The sequence below is a fragment of the Myotis davidii genome, unplaced genomic scaffold (assembly GCF_000327345.1).
Source record: "Myotis davidii unplaced genomic scaffold, ASM32734v1 scaffold59, whole genome shotgun sequence".
Lineage (NCBI taxonomy): Eukaryota > Metazoa > Chordata > Mammalia > Chiroptera > Vespertilionidae > Myotis > Myotis davidii.
The window spans coordinates 8,546,004-8,570,287 of NW_006293001.1; the positions used below are offsets into that span (position 1 = coordinate 8,546,004).

Here is a 24,284-nt window from a genome sequence, read left to right on the forward strand (position 1 = left end):
AGTATCTTTGGCTTCCTGCCATCTCTCCTATGCACCCCTCCCCCGGACCTAATGGCCCCCCTCAAGCATTCTGGGACTCCTGCTGTTTGAAATCCCTCAGCTGGTCACCCCACCCAGGCTGGCCTACGCCAGAGCAATCTGCAGGCACCAACATTAGACCTGCCGCTCCACCCCACAGACCCTCCACGGGAGAGGACCCCACCCACCGGCAAGATAAGTCCGAGCCCTCTCTCTGAACTGTAGAAGGAAGGCAGCAAAATCAACTCTTGATCAAGTATGAGGCTGACTGTGCCTTGGCCCTCCCACGTGGGGAAGCAACGATGGAGGAGCTCCAGGCCCTGGGCGGAGTGGTCTGTGCCACGTAATTCATTCAGCACGATCTGGGAACTCAGAACAATGAGCACTAGGACTATCGCACAAATGGAAAAGGTCACTGTCCTCATGGAGCTTACATTCTTGTGCATTCTCTCATTCGGTTTCACAATTACCTAGACCTGTGATCGGCAAACTGCGGCTCTTTGGCCCCTTGAATGTGGCCACAAAGCTTCAATCGCACTGTACGTGCGCGCCCGCACGTGGTATTTTGTGGAAGAGCCACACTCAAGGGGCCGCAGTTTGCCGACCACTGACCTAGACGCTTGCTACTGCCATGTCCTGTGACCCTGAACTGGAATAAGCAGGTTGGAAAATCGTTACCTTACTTGTTTTTATGAATCTTTCTTAAGTGTATATATAGCACACATTTTAATGTCTAATATTAGAAGTGTGTGGGGTCTTTATTTAGTGCTTGGCGATGCTTTTTGTGACCAGAAATATACCACAGGAATTTAACTCTTGTGTCTATCAATGAGCTATGGTAAAATTGGTTTCATTATAAGTCGTTTTGCTTAGAGTCGCCGTTTCCAGGAATTTTCACACGACGTTAGTGGGGGCCCCTGTACTGTGTACAGAACAGCGCGTGCTGACTGTTGGGTGGACCCCAGCTACCAGAGCCTGGGCTCAAAGGCCAGAACCCAGAGTGGTTTCGTGAGTGGCTCTCCGCAGCCCTGTTCTGGACAGGATCACTGGTAACTTTTAGGGATTCAGTGACACGGAAGATGGAGCTTCCTACTACATCCAGGTGACTTTTAGTAATGTCTCCTTTCTTCTCAGGAATCTTTCTGGAATGGTCTGATGTTAACTCTTCAGATGTCTTTTAAACAACATTTGACCATCTTAGTCAATCAAAAAGCCTTTATAAGTCCCAGGAGCTTAGAAGAAGAAAAAAGTCAAGCTGTAAGTGTCAATGGTACCTATGGTGACCAGCACAGCACCATATGCACTAACTCCTCTGAGCCAGCCTGTGAGGTAGGCAGGACAAATGTGTGCCCATGACATCTTTCCTCTTTCCCGGCAAGCTCCAGATTCATTGCGAGGGTTTCTTTCTTGCCTTAGCCTAAAAGTACTCCTTTTACAGTCATGAGCCACATAATGACGTGGTCCCACAAGATTATAATAAAGCCGAAAAATTCCTATGGCCTGGTGGCATCGTAGCCATCACAGCACAATGCTGGTGATGCTGGTGCAAACAAATCTGCACTGCTAGTCATATAAAAGTACAGCAATACAATTATGGAGAGTACCTAATAGTCGGTAATAATAATAAATGACTATGTTACTGATTTATGTATTTATTATACTACACCCTTTTATCATTTTAAATATATTCTTTCTACTTATTAAAAAAAAAACGTTTGCCATAAAACAGTAGCCACCTCATACATCTTCACTGTGCCTCCTTATTGTATCATTTTCTCTTGTGTTTGATTTAACTTCATGTTTGTATAGTAACAGGCTTATAGAATAGGAGCAACAGGCTATACCATCAAGGATTGTGTAAGGGCATTATATGATGTTCATATAATGAGGAAATCACCTGACAATGAATTTCTCAGAACATATCCCCATTGTTAATCAGTGCATGACTGTATTTATTTGCTGACCTAATGTTTATTCAGCATCGATTAAGTGGCAGGTGCAATAGCAGGGGCTCTGGGATACAGGAGTGGAAGCTAGCATTGTCCCCAATATACTAGTACTTACACAGGGTAGGAGAGAGATTCCGGAAGGACGATTATAATGTGTGACAAGACTAGAATGGAGGTGAAGTTGGAAGGTCTGTTAGAGTGCAGAAAGGACATGCATCCATTTGATTAAGGAGAGACCGCCCAGGAAATTACAAATAAAAATTAGGATAGGTTAGCTAACTGAGCTGTTTGACTCCACCCTCTGTTTTGAAGCAGAGCTCAGGCAAACTCACATTTGCCTGCCTCTTTTGTTTCCCAGGAACCAGGGCCTTGCATAATCAGACACAGCAGGAGGCAGACCACTAATAGTCCGCCTGTCTGGGCGGATTTCTTTCTCTACAGAATAAGCCAAGGCGTTGGTTTGTTGTATATGTAAATGCTAACGACTCATGCAAAGAAAAAGTTAATGCTAGTGGCAGCCAGTCAGGGCTGGCTTGGCCCTTCATAGCTGGAGAAGCCAGCACCCACTGGGAAGGAGCACCCCAAAGGCAGTCCAGCACAAGGAGGTCCCTCATGTGAGCGAAGCCCTCTCCTCCAAGAGCTTTTGTCAATTTGCATTCATGTTAACTGAAGGCAAGATAGTGGTGGACATGGGCCAGCATCCATTTCTCTGCCTTCAATAGCCTCCAAGTCACTGCAGGCTTCCTTTGGACAGGAAGTTTTGATAAGAGTTAAGAAAGGTTTTAGGACCAGGAAGCCGCTGGACAGTAACCCAGAAATGAACTTAAGCAGGAAACTCTCAGAAAATAGATTCTTCAGAATAATTTCTTATTGAGCTTAAAGCCCCAGACAAATATGAAAGCTGGGGATTGCCAGCATTTTCAAGAACAGGTTCTCTTGGCTCCCTTTCACTCCAGATACTCAGTTCCTGATACAGCCCTCACTCCCCAGAGTGCACCCACTGAAGTGGAATCCCAGTTTGAACCAAACCCTCTCCAGCTGGGACCATCTCCACAACCCTCAGCAGTGGGTACTTAATGCTAAGCTCTAGGACACAGAGACAAAATGGGGAACCTGGTTCCCGGCCTAGGGTATAAGGAAGGAAAAGGCATGGTGGCACCTGGCTTTGAAAGGCAATTAAAGGGGCTGCCCACTCAGAGAGTCCAGGGAAACTAGAGGAAGTCTTTAGGCTAGCTTTTTTTTTTTTTTTTGTATGAGAACTCCTATTAGGTACATTATAGAGGTAGAAAAAGTAATTCCTAGAAGAAACAGGCTTAGGAAACAAGTTCTAGAGGTAAAGGTAGGGCGCTTGGAGCTTGGGAGTGAGGAAGCTAATGGGGCCTAGGGAGAGGGAGTCAGGGGGAGGGGAAGAGAAAGGGAAATAGAGAGGGAAGGAAAAGGCATGGGCATGCTCCCTGGAGAGAGATCCAGTAAAAACATATTTTTAAAAAAGAAAAAAATTATCACCATTTTAGTGCAGGCAGAACAGTGATGGACTCTTCTGTGGAAATCTTGCGCTAGCAAGCTCCTTATTGTCATTCAGACCTGAGTTTAAACAAGGCTTCCTTTGAGCAGAAGTTATCACCAGCCTGCTGGGCTGGCATGACTCAATAGTTGAGCATCGACCTATGAACCAGGAGGTCATGGTTCAAGTCCCCGGGTCAGGGTACAATCCCTGAGATCTCCCCGCCAGGCCCATTGTGGCTGAATGCTCACAGTCCCTCTGCTTCTGCCTGGGCCCTTTCTCAGGTTCCCTAGCATTCAATGCCCCAAGCTCTCTGCACAGCAAAACACAAGATTCATGGCCCAGGCTTGAGAATTACACAAAAGAAGTCTGATAAAATACACATTTATTAGAAAATTTTCAGCAGCATCATTTCCATTTGCTTTTCTAATCAAAATACATTTCAAAGTAATTACAATGAGCCCTCAAAATTCGAGCAACAAATATTTTGAGAGCTCAGGAATAAAATAATCAGTAGTACATGTTTCATTCATTCGTCCATCCATTCATTCATTCATTGTTTTTAAAACGTGCAATATTAGCACAGAGAACCAGGAATGCTACTTATGACAATGGAATATTCCTGCCATTGTCCTGGTTGTAGAGACTAGACCCATTATTCAAGGGCAGAGCTGGACTCTACAGTGCATTCTGATAGAAATGTATGATTTAGCCAAAGGACCTTACAAAAAGGCTCGATAAGAACAGTTTCCCTTTCTATTCATGTTCAACTTAGGAAATAAATAGTCATTATAGTGATATTTTCACACACAGAAACAAAAGCCCAGTTGAGTCTTTGCTTGGCTGGTAGCTGTTTCGCACCTTACTTTATGAAGTCATGGATTTGGTTTTAATAATTCAACTACTGAGCTCGTGTCTAGGGCAGGTGACCACCTGAGAAGCCAGGCCAGGACATGAGTCACCCTGTGGTCCATCAAATGAAACAAGTCATTCGATTAGACACAGACTCTCTGCAAACTAACTTGTGCTTAACGACATGGGATTTTTTCATAGACATGACAAATAAAAATGTCGCCTGGGTGACTAGTGAGATAACGTAAAACAGAGTGTTCTGGTTAGACAATGCAAATACGCAGGAGGGTGAAATGAAATCGCTTTTTCCACCTTCTTGCATTAGCTGAGTTGTCTACAGTCAAATCCAGAGGTCGGTGCAACACACAGTGCCCTCTGCCAATGTACTTATTAATCAGGTTACCGGTGATATTGAACATTAGGTGCTGATGTGTAAAAACGGACCTAATGGTGGGGGGGCCTGGATTCCCTTCCTGGGCAATTCTACAGGGAGTACGAGTGGAGCCTCTTCTTAGACATGGCTAAGGACCGCAAGTCCATTCCTCTCCTCATTGGGTCATTTTCTGGGATGACCGCCGACCAATTCAGCAGGTAGTTTCTTTAGCAAATTTAATGTTGTGATCACCTTTCCCAAATTTACAAATGTACAATATATTTATAGCATTACCTTTAGATAGAGCTTCAGTGCAAAGATATACATATAGTACATTGTGATCATTATTTGTAAAAATATGAGATGGCATTAAGTAAAAAAAAAAATAAGACACACAAGGCATAGTTTCCACAGACATTTCCAACTACAGGTGAACAGAAGAAAAATATATTTTTTAATAAAGTACTGACTGTTAACATTTTTTATCTGTTTGTAAAAAATATATGTGCAAAAGTGTGTTTCTAATTATTCCCTAAATAACTGTAGCACAGCTACATCTCAGAGTCTTCTTTAACAAGAGTTGCTGTGTCTTTAAAAGTGTCTTCTGTGGCGGTATAGGCAGGAGCTGGGGCTCGTTTCGCAGGCACTTTCGCAGGGGGCGAAGGGGATGGAGGTGGAGTCCCAGCAGCACTTTCCTTTTTCTCGTTCTCCATCTGAGACCACAAAGGAAACATGAATTAGCCACTTACTCCCCCGACCTGACCAGAAACAGCTTTGTGTAAAGAAGATGGATCTTTGCCAGTTTGCTCAGAATATTCCGATGGTATGTCCAATGCAGCCAAGCAAGTGATTATGGCTAAGAAGGAACACCTGTGCTAAGAAAAATTGTTAAAAAAAATTACCTCTGCGTAGATTGGATTTTCAAAGTTGGTAGTTTGTTTCAGTTTTCGTTTGAAGATATTCCACTTTGTTGCCTAAATGAAAAAGGGGAATCAGAAAACCTTCAGTAATCTTTTTATGGGTTTCCTCCACCCTCCCCACCTCCACCCCTGTCCAGGTTTTAACGTTTTTTTCTCACTGAAGCAAAAGGCAATTTGGGAGCTAGGACCATGTGACCTAGCCCATGTGGTGAACTGTTCAATTCCTCTTCCAATGGTCCCTGAACAGTAACTCTTTGGGCTCTTTTCATTGAATAATTTTAAAACATTTCCTTGGTTTGAACTTTATAGTTCATAGGATGTATGTCTATAATATCTAGAAGCTTTGATAGAGATAGGGAGGCGGTTTCTTCTGGGGCTGCTGAAATTTTAAAGAAAAAGTCATATTGTAACTCATTTCATAAAATATCTTGATCCCTGGTCAACTCAAGCATATCCCTTCTTCCCTCGTCATTTCCTTCTGTAATTAGAGTAATAACAGGGATAACAAACACAACGAACCTTTACTGGGAGCTCGCTACGTGTCAGGGGCTTTCTGTTGAATCTTCCCAATAATTCTGTGAGCCAGGTGCTCTTTATTACCTTTATTTTACAGATGACAACATGGAGTCACAGCAAGATTATATAACTGAATTGTAGGTAGAAGAGTAGGCAAAGACTACAGGACTCAGAGCCCGTAAACAAAAGAATCCCAAGAGAAATCATCCTAGGCTATGATGGGCGGTGCCTGTCTTGCTAAAACGTTGCTGGTGGTGGCAATGCTGGCACAGGTCTGGCTGCCCGATGAAAGTGCTTGGGGAAGGGTAGACAGGGAACAGACAGTCTCTCAGGTAGCTAAGGTATCTCATTTTATGGGGTGCCTCTTGCTCTGTGAAAATAGGAGACCAATATGCAGAGCGGGGAGCGCCTGACTATAGGAGTAGAAGAGACCATTCCCTTCAACCCACATTTAAGTGTGGACCTATGTTACACATGGGGAAGGGGAAGATGAAGGCATTCGTGTCAGAGCCCACCCTCTGGAAACTTACACTTAAATGGGAAAGGCCCAGACTCTTAAAAGTCATTGCTTTAGCATGGAATGGCTGCCTAGAATTAAGCAATTACTAACCAAAGAAATGGTGGTGATTTTCATTTTTTAAAATATATATTCTATTATTGATTTTTTTTTACAGAGAGGAAGGAGAGAGAGAGAGAGTTAGAAACATCAATGAGAGAGAAACATCAATCAATAGCCTCCTGCACCCACCTCCCACCCCCCCCCACTGGGGATGTGCCCATAACCAAGATACATGCCCTTGAACAGATCGAACCCGAACTCATTTTTTTGGTTGATTTTTCTTTGTTAAATGGCATTTAAATATATAAAATAAATATCAAAAATATGTCTTTGTTTTACTATGGTTGCAAATATCAAAAAATTTCTATATGTGACACGGCACCAGAGTTAACTTAGGGTTTTTCAAAATGCTGACACGCCGAGCTCAAAAGGTTCGCCATCACTGACCTAGGGTGATCCTAACCAAGTGCCTCTTCTACTTTTATTTTGACCTGAACAAGCAGAACAAAAGTTTGAGGTACTGAGAAATAGGGATTATATAAAGTGATAAAATTTCTAACTACCCTTAGACTTGTGTTTCTTTGTATTATTTCACAGAAGAGGACTTAGAACCTTAGAACTGAGACATTCAGATCCTATTGTTTCCAGCCTGGCATCACAGTGCATTGTGGGACACATGAGGATACTTAGTGGACAGGAGCCAGGAATTCTAAAATGCCCGGAAATGCATAGAGTAGTTTCATACCACAAAGAATCATCCCAACCAATTTGCCAATATGCCCTCAAGGGGAAACATTAAGGACTCTAGTGCTCAGAGGTAAAAGAGTTTGCTCAGAATCAAACAGCTAGATCTCAGATACCTTCTTATGCGTCCAAGAAAACTAGTGATACAAAGTTTTACATAAAGCCCTGGCTAGTTTAACTCAGTGAATACAACATCAGCCTGTGGACTGAAGGGTCCCAGGTTCGAGTCCAGTCAAGGATACATGCCAGGGATGTGGGCTCTATCCCCGGTAGGGGTGTGCAGGAGGCAACCGATCAATGATTCTCTCTCATCATTGATGTTTCTATCTCTTTATCCCTCTCCCTTCCTCTCTGAAATCAATAAAAACATTTTTTAAAGTTTTACATAAATTTATTTATTGAATTTCTCTCTGTAGACCAAACAATCTAAAAATTTCAAGGGACTATAGGAATGGTAGGGAAGCTCTATACAGTGGTTAGTTTTTTCTTTTAATCTCCAGTATTAAACACTGTGTCTGGCACAATGAGGGCAATGATGGTTGGACAGTGGACAGATAGATGAAGAGGGTATAAATTAGTGCCATCTAGTGGTGAACATAGGTGACAGTAGTAGAACTAAGAACAACGTACATTATTAAGGGAATATGTACACTTAGAAAAACGGCATTACACAGGAAAGGAAAGGGTCTTCTCTATGTATGTATCCTTGACCCAGGGAGCTCTTTATTAATATTCAGTCATTCTCTCAAATTAAATGCCTCTGGTCTGAAGATGCTGGACCCAGAAGTCTGTTGCCCTTCTCTTCTGTGTGATCTCCCATGTCACAAAGAACATCATTCCCATCTCAGTGTTAGAATGTAGATTTATTTGGTGGGAAAATGTTAACTTATAATTTCTCAAAAATTATCTTTATTAACTGCCTAGACATCTTGGACTCTATGAGCCTATTGGGGTCTCCCTAGTTTGCCTAGGATAAAAAAAATCCAGCAATTCCAAAGTCCTCTCCAAATCCCATGTCATTTCAGAGGTTAGCCCATTACCTGAGTTCCTTCAGCACTTGGGGAAGTTGGCTTTGTGTCTGGAGCTATCTCAGAAGGGTTTATGGGACATTCATAGTTCTTGTTCTCCACATTTTCCAATGCAGTCACCTGTGTAAATATTAGAGGCTGTTATCCAGTTTTGAAAGAATTTTTGCTGTGAAGTTTCTTATCAAGTCCTTGGTTCTGTTTTGCCCACAGACATGGTCAGGCACCAATTTTATTATAGGAGGCTGACCTTGGAGCCCAGGAATAAATTCCCCTCCCATTTCCCCAGAGTCAGCAGCACCAGCCACTAAGTCATCTATCTCATGCCTTAATCCTGGGAGGCAAATACATCCACCACTGGTCACACTCTCTCTCAGTAACAGCAATTTCTATTATTTTCTCCATGCCCCCTTCTTCCCGCTGTGGACTATAGTTTGGGGTAAAAGATACTCTGGTTGTACATTGGCAGCCAAAATCCTGGGAGAACAGCATGAATTATTACCAAACTCATTAGTAAACTAAGAATCTTATCTTTGGATATTTAGAATAAAACTAATAATTTCAGCAGACTGCTTAACAGGGGTTACATTTTTATATTTTTAAAAATTTTTATTACAGTTCACATTCATTCTTATTCTGTATTAATTTCAGATGTATGGCATAGTGGTTTAAAAAAATCATGTACTTTATAGAGTGGTCCTCCCAATGTTCCAAGTACCCACTTGGCCCCACACATAGTTATTATGGTACTATTGACGATATTCCCTATGCTGTAATTTACATCTCTGTGACTATTCTGTAACTACCAGGGATTGCATCTTTTAAGTGAGGTATAATGGAATTACTAGTAATATTCCTCCAGACATTCCCTCTTAATCCCAAACTACCATGGAGATATATATATATAATAGAAATTCCCTCCTTTTCCTATATTTTTGCATTCACCCCCTTCATTTCTTCTTGAACTTGGGTATGTGTTTGTAAACATGGCCTCATTTTATTTCAAGTGAAAATGTCAAATTAATTATCATATTGATCTTACCATGCAACCAAAGTTTTGCTACCTGGCTACCAGAGCATTAGGTGAAATGCTTTCAAGATTCAAACATTTCTGATCTTAAGGAAGCTATTCATAAAATAAACATTCCTATCTTGTGTTAAAACGTACCATTATCTTGTGATTACAAAAGAAGGTTAGGTGTTAACACTAAAACTGTATTTCACTGAGGCCACAGTGGTTTTGACAAAGGAAGCACAGGCTAACCTCGGACACGCACTGGAAGTGGTGTTGGGGCTACTGACCTACTGAAAAGTTTTTCCCTTCATGCATACACTGTCTCATCTCCCTGCTCCTCTGCAAGATAAGTGAGCAGTGGGGCTTCATCAAAGAAATGTCAGTATCTGCCTCTTTGGAGATGTTTTTACTTTTCAGAAAAGTATGAGAAAGGCAAGCATAGGGAGATCACCTCAAATCACACATTTGTGATACCAGTAAGAACCCAGAGAGTAAGCCCAAATCTCTGCATGATGACCTGTCAATCATTCAATCATTTATCTCTCTAATATTTATAGGGAGCCTCGTGAGTCAGGCACTGTGTTTACCAAGCCTCTAAACGGATTCAGAGTGAATCCTCTTGCTTTGACCACTCGGAATAAAAAGGGTCTCACCAGGCCGGTGTGGCTCAGTTGGTTGGGCGTTGTCCCATGCACCAAGAGGTTGCTGGTTCGATTCTGGGTCAGGGCACATGCCTGGGTTTTGAGCTCAATCCCCAATGTACAGGAGGCAGCCAATGAATGTTTCTCTCATCAATGTTTCTCTCTCTCTCTCCCTCTCCCTTCCTCTCTCTAAAAAATCAGTAAATATATGTTTTTTTCAAAATGAAAAGGTTCTTAGTCAGCACCCCCAGAATGGTTGCCAAATATCAACAACTGTACGACAGAACAGGATTCTGGTTGTATTCAGATATCACGTCCTTGGGTCAGTCTTGTTACTGCAGACAGTGAAGCTGAGGATTGGACCACATGCTTCCTTCCATTTGAGCGGCATTCATTCCTCAAAAGAGCAAGGTCCAGCAGTCGTAGTACCTGGAAGAAAGGCCCGTGTGACGGCTCACCTGGGCTTGCGGAGCCTCTTTGACAGCGCTGTCCCGCGTCGCATACATTGGGTTTTCAAAGACTATGGGCTGCTTCCCCATCTCCATGGTGAAGTGGTCACTCTGGTAAAGGAAAAAAGGTTGTGCCATACTGACCTGATTCACACATACAGGAAGGTGTTCTCCTCATGCCTAGAGGCATGCTAGGTGCTATGTCAAATTTTCCCCCAAATGGCAAAAATACGTAAATAAATAACCCCCAGCAGAGATAGAAGACCTGCACCCAGCAAACCACTATGTAAAGCAGCAATTTTCAACCTGTTTCACCTCATTGCACACAAAAACGAATTACTAAAATTCTGCAGCACACCAAAAAAGAGATATTTTTGCTGATCTGACCAAAAAAATAGATATAATTTTGATTCATTCACATCAAATGGCTATTGTTGTGTTGGCTGTTGTCATTTTTTTTTTATTTGACCAACTAAGGGAAAAGAGGTCAGTGCCCCTGACTAAATTATTAAGCATGGCATGTTTCAAAAATTCTTGTGGCACACGGGATGAAAATTGCTGATGTAAAGTAACATAATGGACTAACCAGTCAGCTCAAGAAAATGGAAACACTCTTCCTATGTCTAGGCACCTTAATACCTGGGGGTTGGGTTTGAACAACAGAGAAAAGGGTGGGTGGTGGAAAAAGAGCAAAGTAGAGAAGAGGGAGGAGGAAAGAAGAGATAATTGTGTGCTTTTAGGCAGGGCAAAAATGAAAGCTTGGGGGAAAGGCAGAATGCTGAAATTGCTTTCCCTATACTGATTAACCTGTACTAGCCCACTCATGAAATATCTATTTGGTCCTCACAGGAGGCATTTTACAGATGGAGGCAGGTATTACTGTACCCATTGTACAGAGAGGTCAAGCTCCATGCCTATTAATTTAGAAGGCAGCAGAGTTATTGCTACCAATCGCTGACTCTAAAATTACTGTTTATTCCATCACTATACATTGGTGGGAAAATAAACAACACCAGGGAACATGTAGTTCCTTATTCCTTCCTTTCAAAATACAAAGATCATCAAATAAGAAGAGAATATCATACTCTCTTTCCCCTCCTCTCCCAAAAATCTGTTTAGGATTCTAATTAAACTTAATTAAGACTGCTTAGGATTCCAATTCAACAGAGTGGCACAGAGCAAAAAAAGTTTCAACTTTACCATTTTTCGGCACATTTCTGTCTGCAACAAACCTAATGTTTCCTAGCTTGTATGTATAGTGAAGAGTTTCTTCTGAGAGGCATACAATTTTGTTTTCTTTCTAGCTTAATTTTATTCTTTTCTTTTTTTTAAAAAAAAAAGTGCTTCTTTTGTAAAACAGTAAAAATGAGAACCTTCACATAGTCATTTTGAAACCACACTCACCATCACCATTGCTCTGTCAATAGCAGACTCAGGGCCAAAACCAGACACTCCAATATCCATGTTAACATCGGCCCCTGATCTGAAGGTCACCCCATTCCCAGTTTCAGAGGATTTGACCAGACTGCTTAAGCTGAGAAAAGAAGCCATCGAAACAGTTATTGTTTTTTTTAACAGCCTTTTGCAAGAGTACCCTTTCCTCCATATTGCTAAGTCTTACTAAAAGGAAGTAAGTGTCCGGTTCCCACTCTAGTGCATCCCCTGGGCCCCCTGGAAGTGGCAATTTTGAGATCTAACAGAGGGCCAGCCTCGCCCTCACACAGCCGACTGCTCTCCACCTAACCTGAATGCCCACCAGCAGGCACAACCGCGTGGACTAGAAAATGTGATTTGCCTTCAGGTTTGTTTGAAGCACTTGATAAGAAGTTGTGATGTGAAGTGACTGCTTTCAGTTCCCTCCCTTTGGTTCCTGCAGAACAGGTGAGCTATGTATTGTGCTTTTTTAACTTTATAAAAACAACACACAACCAAGTTCGTTGTTTTCGCGTGGTCCCATCACACAGGCTTCTAAAATAAATGCTCCACATAATGGAACTGACCTTGGCAGCTTGGGCAGAGAGGGCAGAAGGGAGCCAGTCTTCCTGTAGTGGAAAAATCCTAACGCTGCCAGAGCTCCAATGATGATGATCAGGATGACTGTCAACAGCACGGCCATTGCTGCCATCGAGGAGGGGAGAAGAAGCGAACACGTTAACATGGAAAGGAGAAGAGCCAGTCTTAGCTGCAGAAGCTGGGGAGTAGCACCATCCATTCCTCAAAGACTGGGTCACACAGAATATAAATAGCACTCAATTTAGGCACTGGGAAGTATTTCCAGATAGCTCATATTCTTCAAACTTACTTGTTCCTGGAGAAATGCCTTTCGAAAGCCCTATTTCACAGTAATTTCCCATGTAGCCAGTGGGACACCTGAAAGGAAAAGAAGAATTGTTCACAAGATGTTGCCTTCTTAGGCGTCTACTGCAATTTTTTAAGCACATCTTGAGGTAGAGAGAAGTTTGGCTGAGTAAATTATATGTTGAACAATATATCCCGCATGACTTCCATTTATTCTGCCAAGAGTGGAAGAGCAGAATGAATAGTAATCTGACTTTGGAAATTCACTTTCAATGAAATAGCTGTGGCATCTACAAGGTCAATCTCATCAAATAAACCTATTGGTGTCTTCTCTAATCCATCAGCCTTTTCCTTAAGGAGTAAAAATGGAAACCATTTTGTGTCCTTTCCTTTGATGTGATTTCATTACTTTTAAAGACCTCCATTTATCTTGTTCTGTGTTAGAGCTTTCTCAACAATTCTCTCCTTCCCGAGTCTTGAACTCAGTCTCTGCTCCTCATGTATGCCTGGTCTTAAAGCAGCTCTGCTGAGCAGCCCCTCTCCCATAATCCAGTTGTAACTGACAAGACCAGATGAGTAGGAAAATGTGGTAGTTGTCACTTCTCTAACTCCTTTCTCCCCACATGGGTGGCCCACAATGCTGTGGCACCTCCTGGGAGCTTGTTAGAAATGTGGAATCCCTGTGAATAAGATGGATGGGGCATTTGGTCCAGACTCCAGGTGGTCCTTAGGAGCCGTACAGTTTGAGAAGCACTGCCTTAGTTCTCTGTGGATTCCCCAAGGGAGGGCAAGCTGGTTAAGATGGGATAATTAGTGAACTGGCAAGGTTCCTATCCTTGTTTTCTTTAAGGTCTAGAATTACCCCAAAAGCAAAACCCATAGCTCAGCCCTCAACATTCAGACTTACTTGCATTTGGGGATGTCATTCTCATCAAAATAGCAATTTCCTCCGTGCATACACCTGCATGGGGGCGGCATGGTGATAGGATTGTCCACAGCTGCAGAAAGGGAAAGCCATGCACGTGTTAGTGGGCCGTACTCAGCAAAGCACCCACACCAGGCAATCCTGCTTCCAGCCTAGGATGGGGGTGGGGTGGTTGGGGGCAGGGCGTCTAATTACTCTCCCTATCAAAACCTTCCCTTCCCCTTCAGTCAGATGAATTTCCTTATCAATAATAAGGTCTTGGAGAGTAACATACATTTGGTGGGAAAAGGAGGCAATTTATATAATTTCACTCAAAAACAATTAAACCCCAGCACATACATTAATAGTTCAAAGGAACTATGTAATAAAAAAAAAAGTCTCTTAGGAATTCCCTTCTCATTTGAATTGTTCATAATTCTCTTCTGTGAACCCCATTAAGATCAAGAGTTCAATTACACCTCCAAACTTCAACTAAAGGCTCCAAAGTATCAGCAAGTCATTAACCAATAAACAGACATAAAGATGCTTGACAGACAGCTGGTTAGAGACCTCATTTTTTAAGTCTTCCAAAACTGCCCTTGCTCTGGGTCCCTGCACCTAAGTACTCCCTGCATGTGCCTGATGGGTCATTGGTGTGTCCATGTATAATACTTAGAAGATACTCAATAAGTACTGTGTGTTTATTCAAATACCCTTCTGGCACAGTTCCTCAATTTGAGTCTCTACTCAAAGGACTCCTTATCAGAGAGGCCTTCTGGAACTCTCTATCCCATTCCTACCCCACCCTCACCCCTCTTACCCTGCTTTAATTTTCTCCTTTCACCACCGGACATCATATATTTATGGGGTTCTCTATTTATTGTCCTGTTAGGATATAAGCTTAACAAGAGCAGGGAATGTGTCTGTTTTGTTCACTATCTCCAACCCTTAGAACAATGCTTAGCACATAGTAGGCACTCAGTAAATATTTATCAAATAGATTGATTAATATACCAAACCAAGACCACATACAAATGACTGCCATTATTAATGTGCTACCTTTGGTTCAAGTTCTTTTAAATGAGAATTTTAATATAATCCACTTGGCAATTACATGTAAATGAGCAAAGTAGTAGATGAAGTGACAACCTAGACATGGCTCCTTCAATGTGAGATTGTAATTAATGTCAGAACACCCATCTACAGCATAGAATAAGTCTCAAAATATTTCAAAATAGTGTAGTCTTGCCAGTATTTCCCCAGTAGCACTGGGATAGGGGAAGGGAGGCAGAGGGAAGCAGTTTCTTTACCCTGAGTTCATTCTGTAAACCTGCCAACATTTCAGCCTGGTTGGAAAGAGTCCCAAGGTAGTGCCTTAATCCTCTTCATCCCCCATTGTCTAAAACTGGGGGATGTGAGCCATCGAATGGGCCACTAGTGAACAACAGCAGTATGATTTTTTTTAAAGAACTTATCAAGTACTGGATACTAGTTATAGACACTAGTTATTCCCCATCGCTTATTAGCTCCTTAACTTAAGAATCACTGAAAAAATGTCTTGCCATGCATAGATTATCCATAGCATTTCCTACTCTGGCCTCCATCTCCCAAAAGCACAGGTATATTTTATAATGTGGTCCTTTGTGATTGTCAAAACTTTGAAATGAGCAAGTGAGGAAAACAGCCCTCCCCTCTATAAGCCCCCAGCCCCCACTTCAGGAACCTGGTCCTCCACCTAAAGGAACCCAGGTAAGGCTGAATGGATTCAGGGGTGTAGTCATCCAGGGTCGGGTGGGAAGGGAAAGAAGGCCATATAGAAAATTCCATTTTCAAAATGTCTTTGCAAAACAACACAATTATAGATGTATGGACACTGAACCTATCTCTGAAGTTCTTAGCAAATAATTCTCAGAAATCATCGGGACACAGTTCCTCCATCTCTTGTCCCTCCTCCTAGCCATCACCGCTCCAATGTGCAATGGACCTAGTACACAGGATTCTTCAGGCTCCTGAAGGAGGTGAAGTATGGATAGGGAATCTCCTAAAGAAGGCAGACAGCTCTCCCAGGCCCCTGAGGCTGTCCAGGCAGTGCCCCTACCTGCATCACACTCAGTCATGCTCCCCTCCAAAAAGGAGGCGCCCTGGGGACAGGCACAGCTGTATCCTGCGGGTCTCAGGAGGCAGAGATGGCTGCAGACATTTTTACAGCGGTTGGGCACTGAAAAGCAGATGAGAACCACGGTTAGGATCAAAGGAGGAAATGATTAACCCAACCAGGGATATGCCCATGGACCGAGTTGTGGCCCTCACAGTTGACATCCCAACACCTCTAGGCCATGTGCCACCTGGCCATTCACCCTCATTTACACTGCCAGCCCCTGGCCACCCCACCAAAGTGACACAGTCCCTCCCTGTGCCCTCCACCCTACTTCTGCACCACTCCCATTTTCTGTTGGCATCACTATCTCCTCTTTGCCCTGGCATGTTTGACAGAGAGGTGCCTGATCACTCGAAAACTAATCAGTGCTAAGCAATTTGAGATAGTTCAAAACACCGCTGAGACTCCATTAACACAGCAGCAAGATTTATCATTATCCCCATTTGAATAGGTCAGAATGCGTGGACCATCCAAAGCATATACTAGATGTGACTTCCACCCTCGCCCTCCAAGGAGAACATCCCTCTGGGCTTCAGTTCCCTTATTTGTAAGACGAGGGGATTTTGAGCCATGATTAACAGAATCAGATGGGAGCTATTCACAAGGATGGTTGCCCAGTCACAGAAATTTATATTTACATTGTTCTGGGATAGGGCTCCATTACCACTGTTACAAAGTCTCTCGTATAATTACAGAGCCATCTAAATTCTATCCTAGCATATATTAAGATTTATCAAAGGATTGGATGATCTCTAAATTCCTTCTCACACTGACATTCTGTGATCCTGATTCTCGGTCACCTAAAATGTAACTATAGACAAGGCATGGCGATAAATAAAATAAAAAGGCACATTCCAAAAGCCTAATTCAGAACCTATCCCATTACCATGTCTTCAGCTCTCGAGAGCAGAGCTTTCAAACTTTAATGTCATGCAAAACGCCTGGGGAATCTGACTCTAAAGGGCTGGGCATGGCCTGAGAACCTGCATTTCTAACCAGCTCCCACAGGCTACCCACGCCACTGGCCCATGGCCCACACTGTGAGCAGGGCCTGGAGCAGGGATTCTCAAAATGGGGTCCTCCAACCAGCGACTTTAGCGTCAGTTGGGTACTTGCTAGAAAGGCAAACTTCTCAGGCCACCTCCGGCATGTTAAATCAGAATTCCTGTGGGTGAGGCACAGCAATGTGTTCAACACGCTTTCTAGATGATCCTGACGCAGGCTAAACGAGGAGAACTATGGGTCCAGAGCAAATGTAACCTGGCACAGCTAGAGCTGGGCCTCTGGCTTACACAGCAGCACGCGGCACTTTCCAAAGCGGCCAGAGTCTGAGCTGACTGATGCTTTTCCTTCAGGGAGTCTCCAGATTCTCCTCTGCCTGACTCCTGGGCAGCCTTTTCCACAGGGGCCAGAGGCTCACCAGGTAACTGCTCTGCCTTTAGAACCGTCCAGTGTGAGAGCTGCAGGAGCGCTTAGGACAGGAGAGCTGAGGTGCTTTGGAAAAGGGCTGGAGAACCAGCGATCACTATCAGCCACACAGGCAGTGAAGCCTCAGAAAGGGCATGTACTACCAGTGTCATCTCCTGGAAGGTTTATCTCTGAGCTCCAATTTGTTAAGTCTGATTCGGGGTCTCAGAGGATTAGTGAACTTAGGGGGACCTCAGGCTCCACCTTTGTTTCGCATACAGGGATGGGAAGGGAAGCAACTTATCGAAGGTCCCCCCCATGACAGAATTCAACCTGGATCGAGGTATACTGATCACAGCTTGACCGGAAAGATGTTGAGCTCTGGGTTCAATGCAATTGAATTTTAAAATCACTTCTAAGTTTAAAAACGTATCTGTTGGTTGTGCAACTTGGGCATATGAGTTACTGAATCTCTCCTATCCACAGTTTCCTTATGTGACACGAGAATCTGACATTTAGAATTTAAGAGTCTATGTCCTTTCCTCACTTCAAAAATGTCCCTTCCATTTCACCTTACAATGAATTAGAACACAGGTCACCTGATGAAGTGGGAACCAGAACTAATAGGAAAAAGGGGGAGGGATGGAAGTGCACCTGCCGGACAATCTCAGGCTAAGGCTCACACAGCCCAGGGTAAGACTAGCCTAGTTGCAAGGAATGGGTCAAACTGATGATGTCCAGGAAACCCACACTGTGACTTGTTAACGCAACTCATAGCTAGCAGGGGTCTGATGCCTGCTGGATGCTGTGGCCTGGATATACATACCCATAACTCCAAACGGCGAGGACTGAAATATTGTTACTTCATATCTGCTGGTGGCATAAATAATTTCATCTAACCTCCAATAAAAACCACACACACACACACACACACACACACACACGCCTTTCATGCACCAGGAGATCAACCTCTTATAATCCACGACCATTTTCCAACACTATAGCCATTAATTTGAAAGAATGAGGAACCTCGTATTCCGAGGTTAGTGGTTACCTGACCGATTGTATCTATGTTGATGAAGGACTCGAACTTGAGTGAGCCAAGGGCTCACAGTCATCATTTTCTCTTTCTTGTCTTGCCCAAATTTATCTTGTGTCCATACTTCTCCCTTATCCTTCGATACCCAGTATAACTGGCCTTCAAAGATGTCAAGACTGTAAGGGTCCACTGCTGCTTGCCCACAGGGAGAAAGAAAAGCAGGTTACTGAAAAGAGAACCTAACCCCACCTCTGCGTCAGCCTTCCTTCTGCGTGAATTCATCACTAATGCAATGCCTGACAATCCAGAACAGTCAAGCAGACTTTCTGTGCACAAAACCGCAGAAGTATGCTCTCCTGAGAGATCAAGATAACGAAAATTAAACTAGATGAGTGCCCACTGGTTAATCCCCATGGTAGGGGACTTGCTCACTTTCAAGTTGCTGACTTTATTTTACTTTTGGAAAACAATTTGTATGGCAGTGAATTTTTTTCCCTTGAAAACAAGACGCGGCTTATCAGGAAAACCTGGTACGTGCTGGATTCCTGCAGTTCGACAATCTGGATAAGAAAAAATATGTTTGTCTCCTTCTAGGTGTTTGCAGTTGTGCAAAATGAACAATCCAGCACGATAAGAACAAATGTGTCTAAAAGTGGTTAGACATGGGTTAGCCCGGTCCATAGGACCACCTCCTCTCTCAAGGTAACTCAACTGGAACCTCAATCATTTTAATATCTGCTGCTGAGAGCATTTTTAAAAATTATGTAAAAAGAACAAAAAGAACTTAATTACAGCATTGCTAAGGAGTTCATTTGCATTTAAATCAGCAGCTGAGAGCTGGGGAAAGTGATATTTAAGAATTAACATAAACCACTTCTTAAAATTGGAGTTCCTTTCTGAGAAAATAGGCAAAGAGATTGGAAAGATATTAATTGATTATTGAACATTAAATTCGAACTAATTTCTAACCTGCACTGGCAACAATTCTCCTATCAGTCCCATCATATTTTATGGTTTCAATCGTTTTTTCCTTGAAGTCGCTCCAGTAGATTCGGTCATTGTTCAAATAATCAATAGAAAGACCAGTCGGCCAACCGAGGTCCTCGCGGACCAGGATGCTCCGATGCTGCCCATCCATCCAGGCTGACTCGATTTTTGGTTCCTTGCCCCAGTCCGTCCAGTACATAAGCCTGTAACAGAAAGTCTCCTTGTTGTAGCATTTCATCTAGTGAGGCTCCTCCCCTGAAGTGGAGCATGGACTTCCCACAGGAAAGCCAGCTGTTTTTCTTAGAGCCCTAGTGCTAAGTCATGCTGTTTTTACACTTTACTTGAGAAGAGAGAGAGAAAGGGGGCAGCCAGGGCACCTGTGATCTCCCCTTCCTGAAAACTGCATCTTCTCAAGAGAGACTGCGCAGCCCTGCCCAATGATATACACCCAGACCCTGTAAAATATATACATCATTTAAAAAGCTGTTCCTTCTTCAAAAAATATTGAGTGAATGCCTCTGTGCGAGAGGCACTCTTCTGTGTGTGGGATGTCTCCGAGATCCAACAAGGATTCCTACCCACAGGAAGCTTACCATCGAACTCTTTTAAAAGGCATTAATTATTTTGCATCCAATTAAGGCTTAATTATGAAAGAATTGAGTAGACCAGGGATTGTGCCACTTCAAATCCCTAGAAAGGATCAGGCAGGTAAGATAAATGCATGGAGCAGAGTAGTTATACACATGAAGTGAAGGGCAGACAAGGTCTTGTCTAAAAATTCCAGGCAACACTACCTCAAGGAAGACATACCTACCTAGTGTTAACACTTCTGATTTTTCAAGTACCAAATACAGATTTTTAAAACTTTAAAAATGTGAGCAACTCAGTAAGTCAAATATGCTTATGGGCCATATTAGCCTACCAGCCACCACTTTGCAGTCTCTAGTCTAAACCAATCATCAGGTATAGATCCATCCTTAAATTCTTTTGAGGAATGTGTGGAATTTAGATTAACTGGGGTCTGGAAAATATGTGGCCAGAGGCCTTCCCCTTACACAGCATAGATGTGAAACCTGGTTGGTCCTAAATGATCTTTAGAGCATATTATAATTCCTGAAAATAGTCATAGATGTCACTCCAAAAAAGTCAAAAGACAATTTTAGTGCAATTAGGAAAAAATAATCAAATACATGTAAATTTTTTTTTTTGAGAGTCCAAGTAGAAAATATCTAGAACATTAAATGCTCCTTCAAGTACTTACCCTAGTTTGGGATTCACAACCACGGCAGCTGGTTGATCTAGTTGGGTGGTAATGAGCCACTTTCTGTACCTCCCGTCAAGTTTAGCCACCTCAATCCGTTGACTCCTGGCATCCGACCAGTAAATATGCCTGAATTTAGAGGGACAGTGTTAAACAAGCAACAATTCTAGACTGATCACTTCTAGGAGTTCTGAGGATGAGAACATTTATTTTGGAAATCCCGGCTGGCATGACAGCAACTCAGTTTCTAGTGACCTGGGCATGGTCTCCCCCACTAGGGATTGCCAAGGGGACATCTGTGGAAGGTTACAAGTGGAGAAGAGAGGGAAAGGGGGAACTCCTGCTTGATCAGTCAAAGCAGCTGAATCAGCCAGGATCAAATGATGATGGACTCACATCTGGCATTCTTATGAGACATGTACTTCCAGGTAGAAGCTTTAAGCAATTTTTGGACAGCCCTTTCATTCTCATTGTCCATGAGTCGGCTTCCTCCTCAGCCAAGAACCCCATTGGAATCAGTAGGAATCTGGCATCATTTCCAAGGATGAGTGGAAATAGCCTTTCCAAATAACAAACTCAGCTAGGCCATCCTGCCCCTCTTCCATCCTTAAACTTGTGGCCATCCTGACCTTCTTCCATCCTTAACACTGCGACCATCCTGCCCTTCTTCCATGTCTAAGACTGAAGCCATCCTGCCCTTTTTCCATCCCTAAGACTGCAGGTCTCAGTCCCTCCCAGGCAGAAAGATTTCCATCTGTTTCTTAATTCACTCATTCATTAAGGCTGAGAAAGAGGTAAAACTTCAAACAGGAAAACAGATCTGGTATTGCCTGCTCGGTTTTGCGGAGGAAGTGTTGAAGTCAAGAGTTTCAAGTTCCTAATTCGCTGAGGCCTAGATTCATGGCAGAACATGCTAGAATAAGTCTCTCCTGTTAGCCTGCAGGCACAGTGGGGACCTCATTAACTTCAGAGATGTTCAAATCTTCCAGGAACACCAGACAAGTTGTTTAAAGGTAAAAATTATTCCGTATGACAAGTGACTCTCCATTCTCCCCGAGAGGCAGCAAGCCTAAGCCTTCCCTTGCAAACATTTTCCCACTGTTAGTTCACTTTCAAGGACAAGGGGATTCTATAAATGCCTGAGCTCTGGTTCTAATGTTACCGCTTGCCACCAATGTCACTCCAGTGCAAGGCTCTTCCATGAAGAAGGAGCTTACTGACTTTTCCACATCAGTTTGCATCTCATGCATCTACCTTATGATAAACCATCCAAAATGTGTGGCTCTGCTCCCTGGGGTTCTAGAAAATCTAAGAAGACAATGGATCCAATATAGCTATTAACAAACAACCCAAAGATTACAGCAAAGTCAAATTTCCAATCTGTTTAGACAACACAGTCTGCCCAAAACACAAGGTGTGGGTTTTTCCTCCCTGAAATAATTACCATGGAGAAAAATGTTTCATCACAACTGCTTTGCTGGGATAATTGTGAGTATGTCCCATTTCTTCACAAAATCAATAGTTCTGCCATACTACAAGACACTTTTGGGATCCAGAACACTGTTGGCAAGAATGTTCTCCTAGATATAAATATAGAGTCTTCACCTTTGTTCTTTTCCAGACTCTTTCATGGCACATCCTATATAATAAAAGCCTAATATGCTAAGTGTCCAACCATTCGACCAGTCGCTATGACACACACTGACAACCAGGGGGCAGATGCTCCAATGATAGGTTAGCTTGCTGCTGGGGTCCTGCCAATTGGGACTGGGCGAGAAGGGCTAGACATGCCCCGGAGCCCTCCCAAAATCCCTCCCAGCCCCGATCATGCACCAGTGGGGTCTCTCTGCCTGGCCTGCACCCTCTCACAATCCGGGGCTCTCAAAATCCCTCCCCAGCTCCGATCATGCACCAGTGGGGTCTCTCTGCCTGGCCTGCACCCTCTCACAATCCGGGACCCATCACAGATGTCAGAGAGCCAGTTTCTGCCCAAACCCCACAGACCAGGCCGAGGGACCCCCTGCCCAAACCCTGCATACCAGGCCAAGGGACCCCACAGGTTCATGAATCTGTGCACCAGGTCTCTAGTATAAAGTAAATGATAATATTTATAGGACAGATTCACGAATCCGTGCACCAGGCCTCTAGTATAAAGTAAATGATAATATTTATAGGACACATTGGTGTAAGCAGGGGTGGCTGCTGGGGCTAGAACAAGCCCAGGCCTTCTCCAGCTGCACCAGTGGCTGAGTGTACCCATATCCAGGTCCAGCTTAACTCATGTGCCCAGGAGAACAGGAAGGAGCTCTGACCAGGTAAATAGAATGGGCAATAGGGGAATATACACTAAACTTACCTTCCAACCCAGTCCACTGCTAAGCCATCTGGCTGCATTATGTATTTCAGGCCCAGGTCAATTACTTGCACATGGTTGTTACTGCCAGATTCAAAGTTGGGGATGTAGGCACGTTTGATAGCACCAAAATTAGAGCCATGCCCTAGCACAGTGTAATATATGACACCTGCAGAGGCAAGACACACACGTCAGTTTCATGTTAAGAACATCAGTTAAGAGAGGACCTGGGGTCTAATTAGATGAAGTACTGTTCATTTATTGACATCGATACCTCCTCATTGTTCCTATATTAGTAATACACCCATATGATCAAACCTCGAAACCTCTCCTACTTGAATAGCTATTAGCTACACATGCTTCAATTGGTAATACTGATACAGACTTAATTGTTTTTATTTAAAGGTAATTCATTAAAACATATTTCAGCCAAGAACCTATTTACTCTCATTAGGATCAAGTTCTAGTTTCCAAAATAGAACATATAGATAAACCAGGGGCAGGCTGTTGAGAGTTTGAAATCATACAAAGTAACAGTGACAATCAAGGAGCCATGCAGATGTGAAGTCTTATTTTATGTACAGACTAAAAGACAGTAGGCAGCAGACATTTTGAAAAGCATAGGACAATTGTGACTTTTAAGGCATATACTTTCCTAGGTATATACTAGTCTTAGAAAGCTTATTGTATTGCATAACTGTGTGAAAACATAATAACAAATCATACATTGTCCAGTTATTGATAGTTTGCAAAGCATCTTCGTATCTATGATTTCATTTGATCTTCAACATAACTCTCAGAGGCAGGCAGGCAGAATGAGATTTCTGCTCTTACTTTACAAATAAGAAATGGAGATCCAGCCCTAACCAGTTTGGCTCAGTAGATAGAGCGTCAGCCTGTGGACTGAAGGGTCCCAGGTTCGATTCCGGTCAAGGGCATGTACCCTGGTTGCGGGCACATCCCCAGTGGGGGGTGTGCAGGAGGCAGCGGATCGATGTTTCTTTCTCATTGATGTTTCTAACTCTCTATCCCTCTCCCCTCCTCTCTAAAAAATCATTAAAATATATTTAAAAAATATATAACAGTTATAAAAAAGAAAGAAAGAAAGAAAGGAAGGAAGGGGAACTTCAGTCACCCGCCCGCCAGAAAACAGCTCTCAGCCCCTCACCCAGACTGGCCAGGCACCCAAGTTGGGACCCCGACCCTGAAGGGTGTGTGACCAGCTGCAAACAGCCATCATCCCCTCACCCAGGCTGGCCAGGCACCCCAGTGGGGACCCTCACTCTGATCCAGGACACCCTTCAGGGCAAAG

General features: G+C 43.2%; 1 protein-coding gene across 1 annotated transcript in view; it reads right to left on the reverse strand.

Moving 5' to 3' along the window:
* Window positions 1-5,129: 5,129 nt before the first annotated feature.
* LRP2 (LDL receptor related protein 2) overlaps window positions 5,130-24,284 on the reverse strand; it is a gene marked incomplete at its 5' end in the record, with an annotated part of 158,131 nt that continues 138,976 nt past the window's right edge. Inside the window, 13 exons of the mRNA XM_015565782.1 lie at window positions 5,130-5,409; window positions 5,599-5,670; window positions 8,476-8,583; window positions 10,575-10,676; window positions 11,970-12,099; window positions 12,566-12,683; window positions 12,868-12,935; window positions 13,771-13,861; window positions 15,866-15,985; window positions 18,387-18,563; window positions 19,341-19,561; window positions 20,620-20,748; window positions 22,976-23,165. Coding sequence (XP_015421268.1) covers window positions 5,248-5,409; window positions 5,599-5,670; window positions 8,476-8,583; window positions 10,575-10,676; window positions 11,970-12,099; window positions 12,566-12,683; window positions 12,868-12,935; window positions 13,771-13,861; window positions 15,866-15,985; window positions 18,387-18,563; window positions 19,341-19,561; window positions 20,620-20,748; window positions 22,976-23,165 — 1,688 coding nt within the window. The remainder of the gene's footprint in view (window positions 5,410-5,598; window positions 5,671-8,475; window positions 8,584-10,574; window positions 10,677-11,969; window positions 12,100-12,565; window positions 12,684-12,867; window positions 12,936-13,770; window positions 13,862-15,865; window positions 15,986-18,386; window positions 18,564-19,340; window positions 19,562-20,619; window positions 20,749-22,975; window positions 23,166-24,284) is intronic.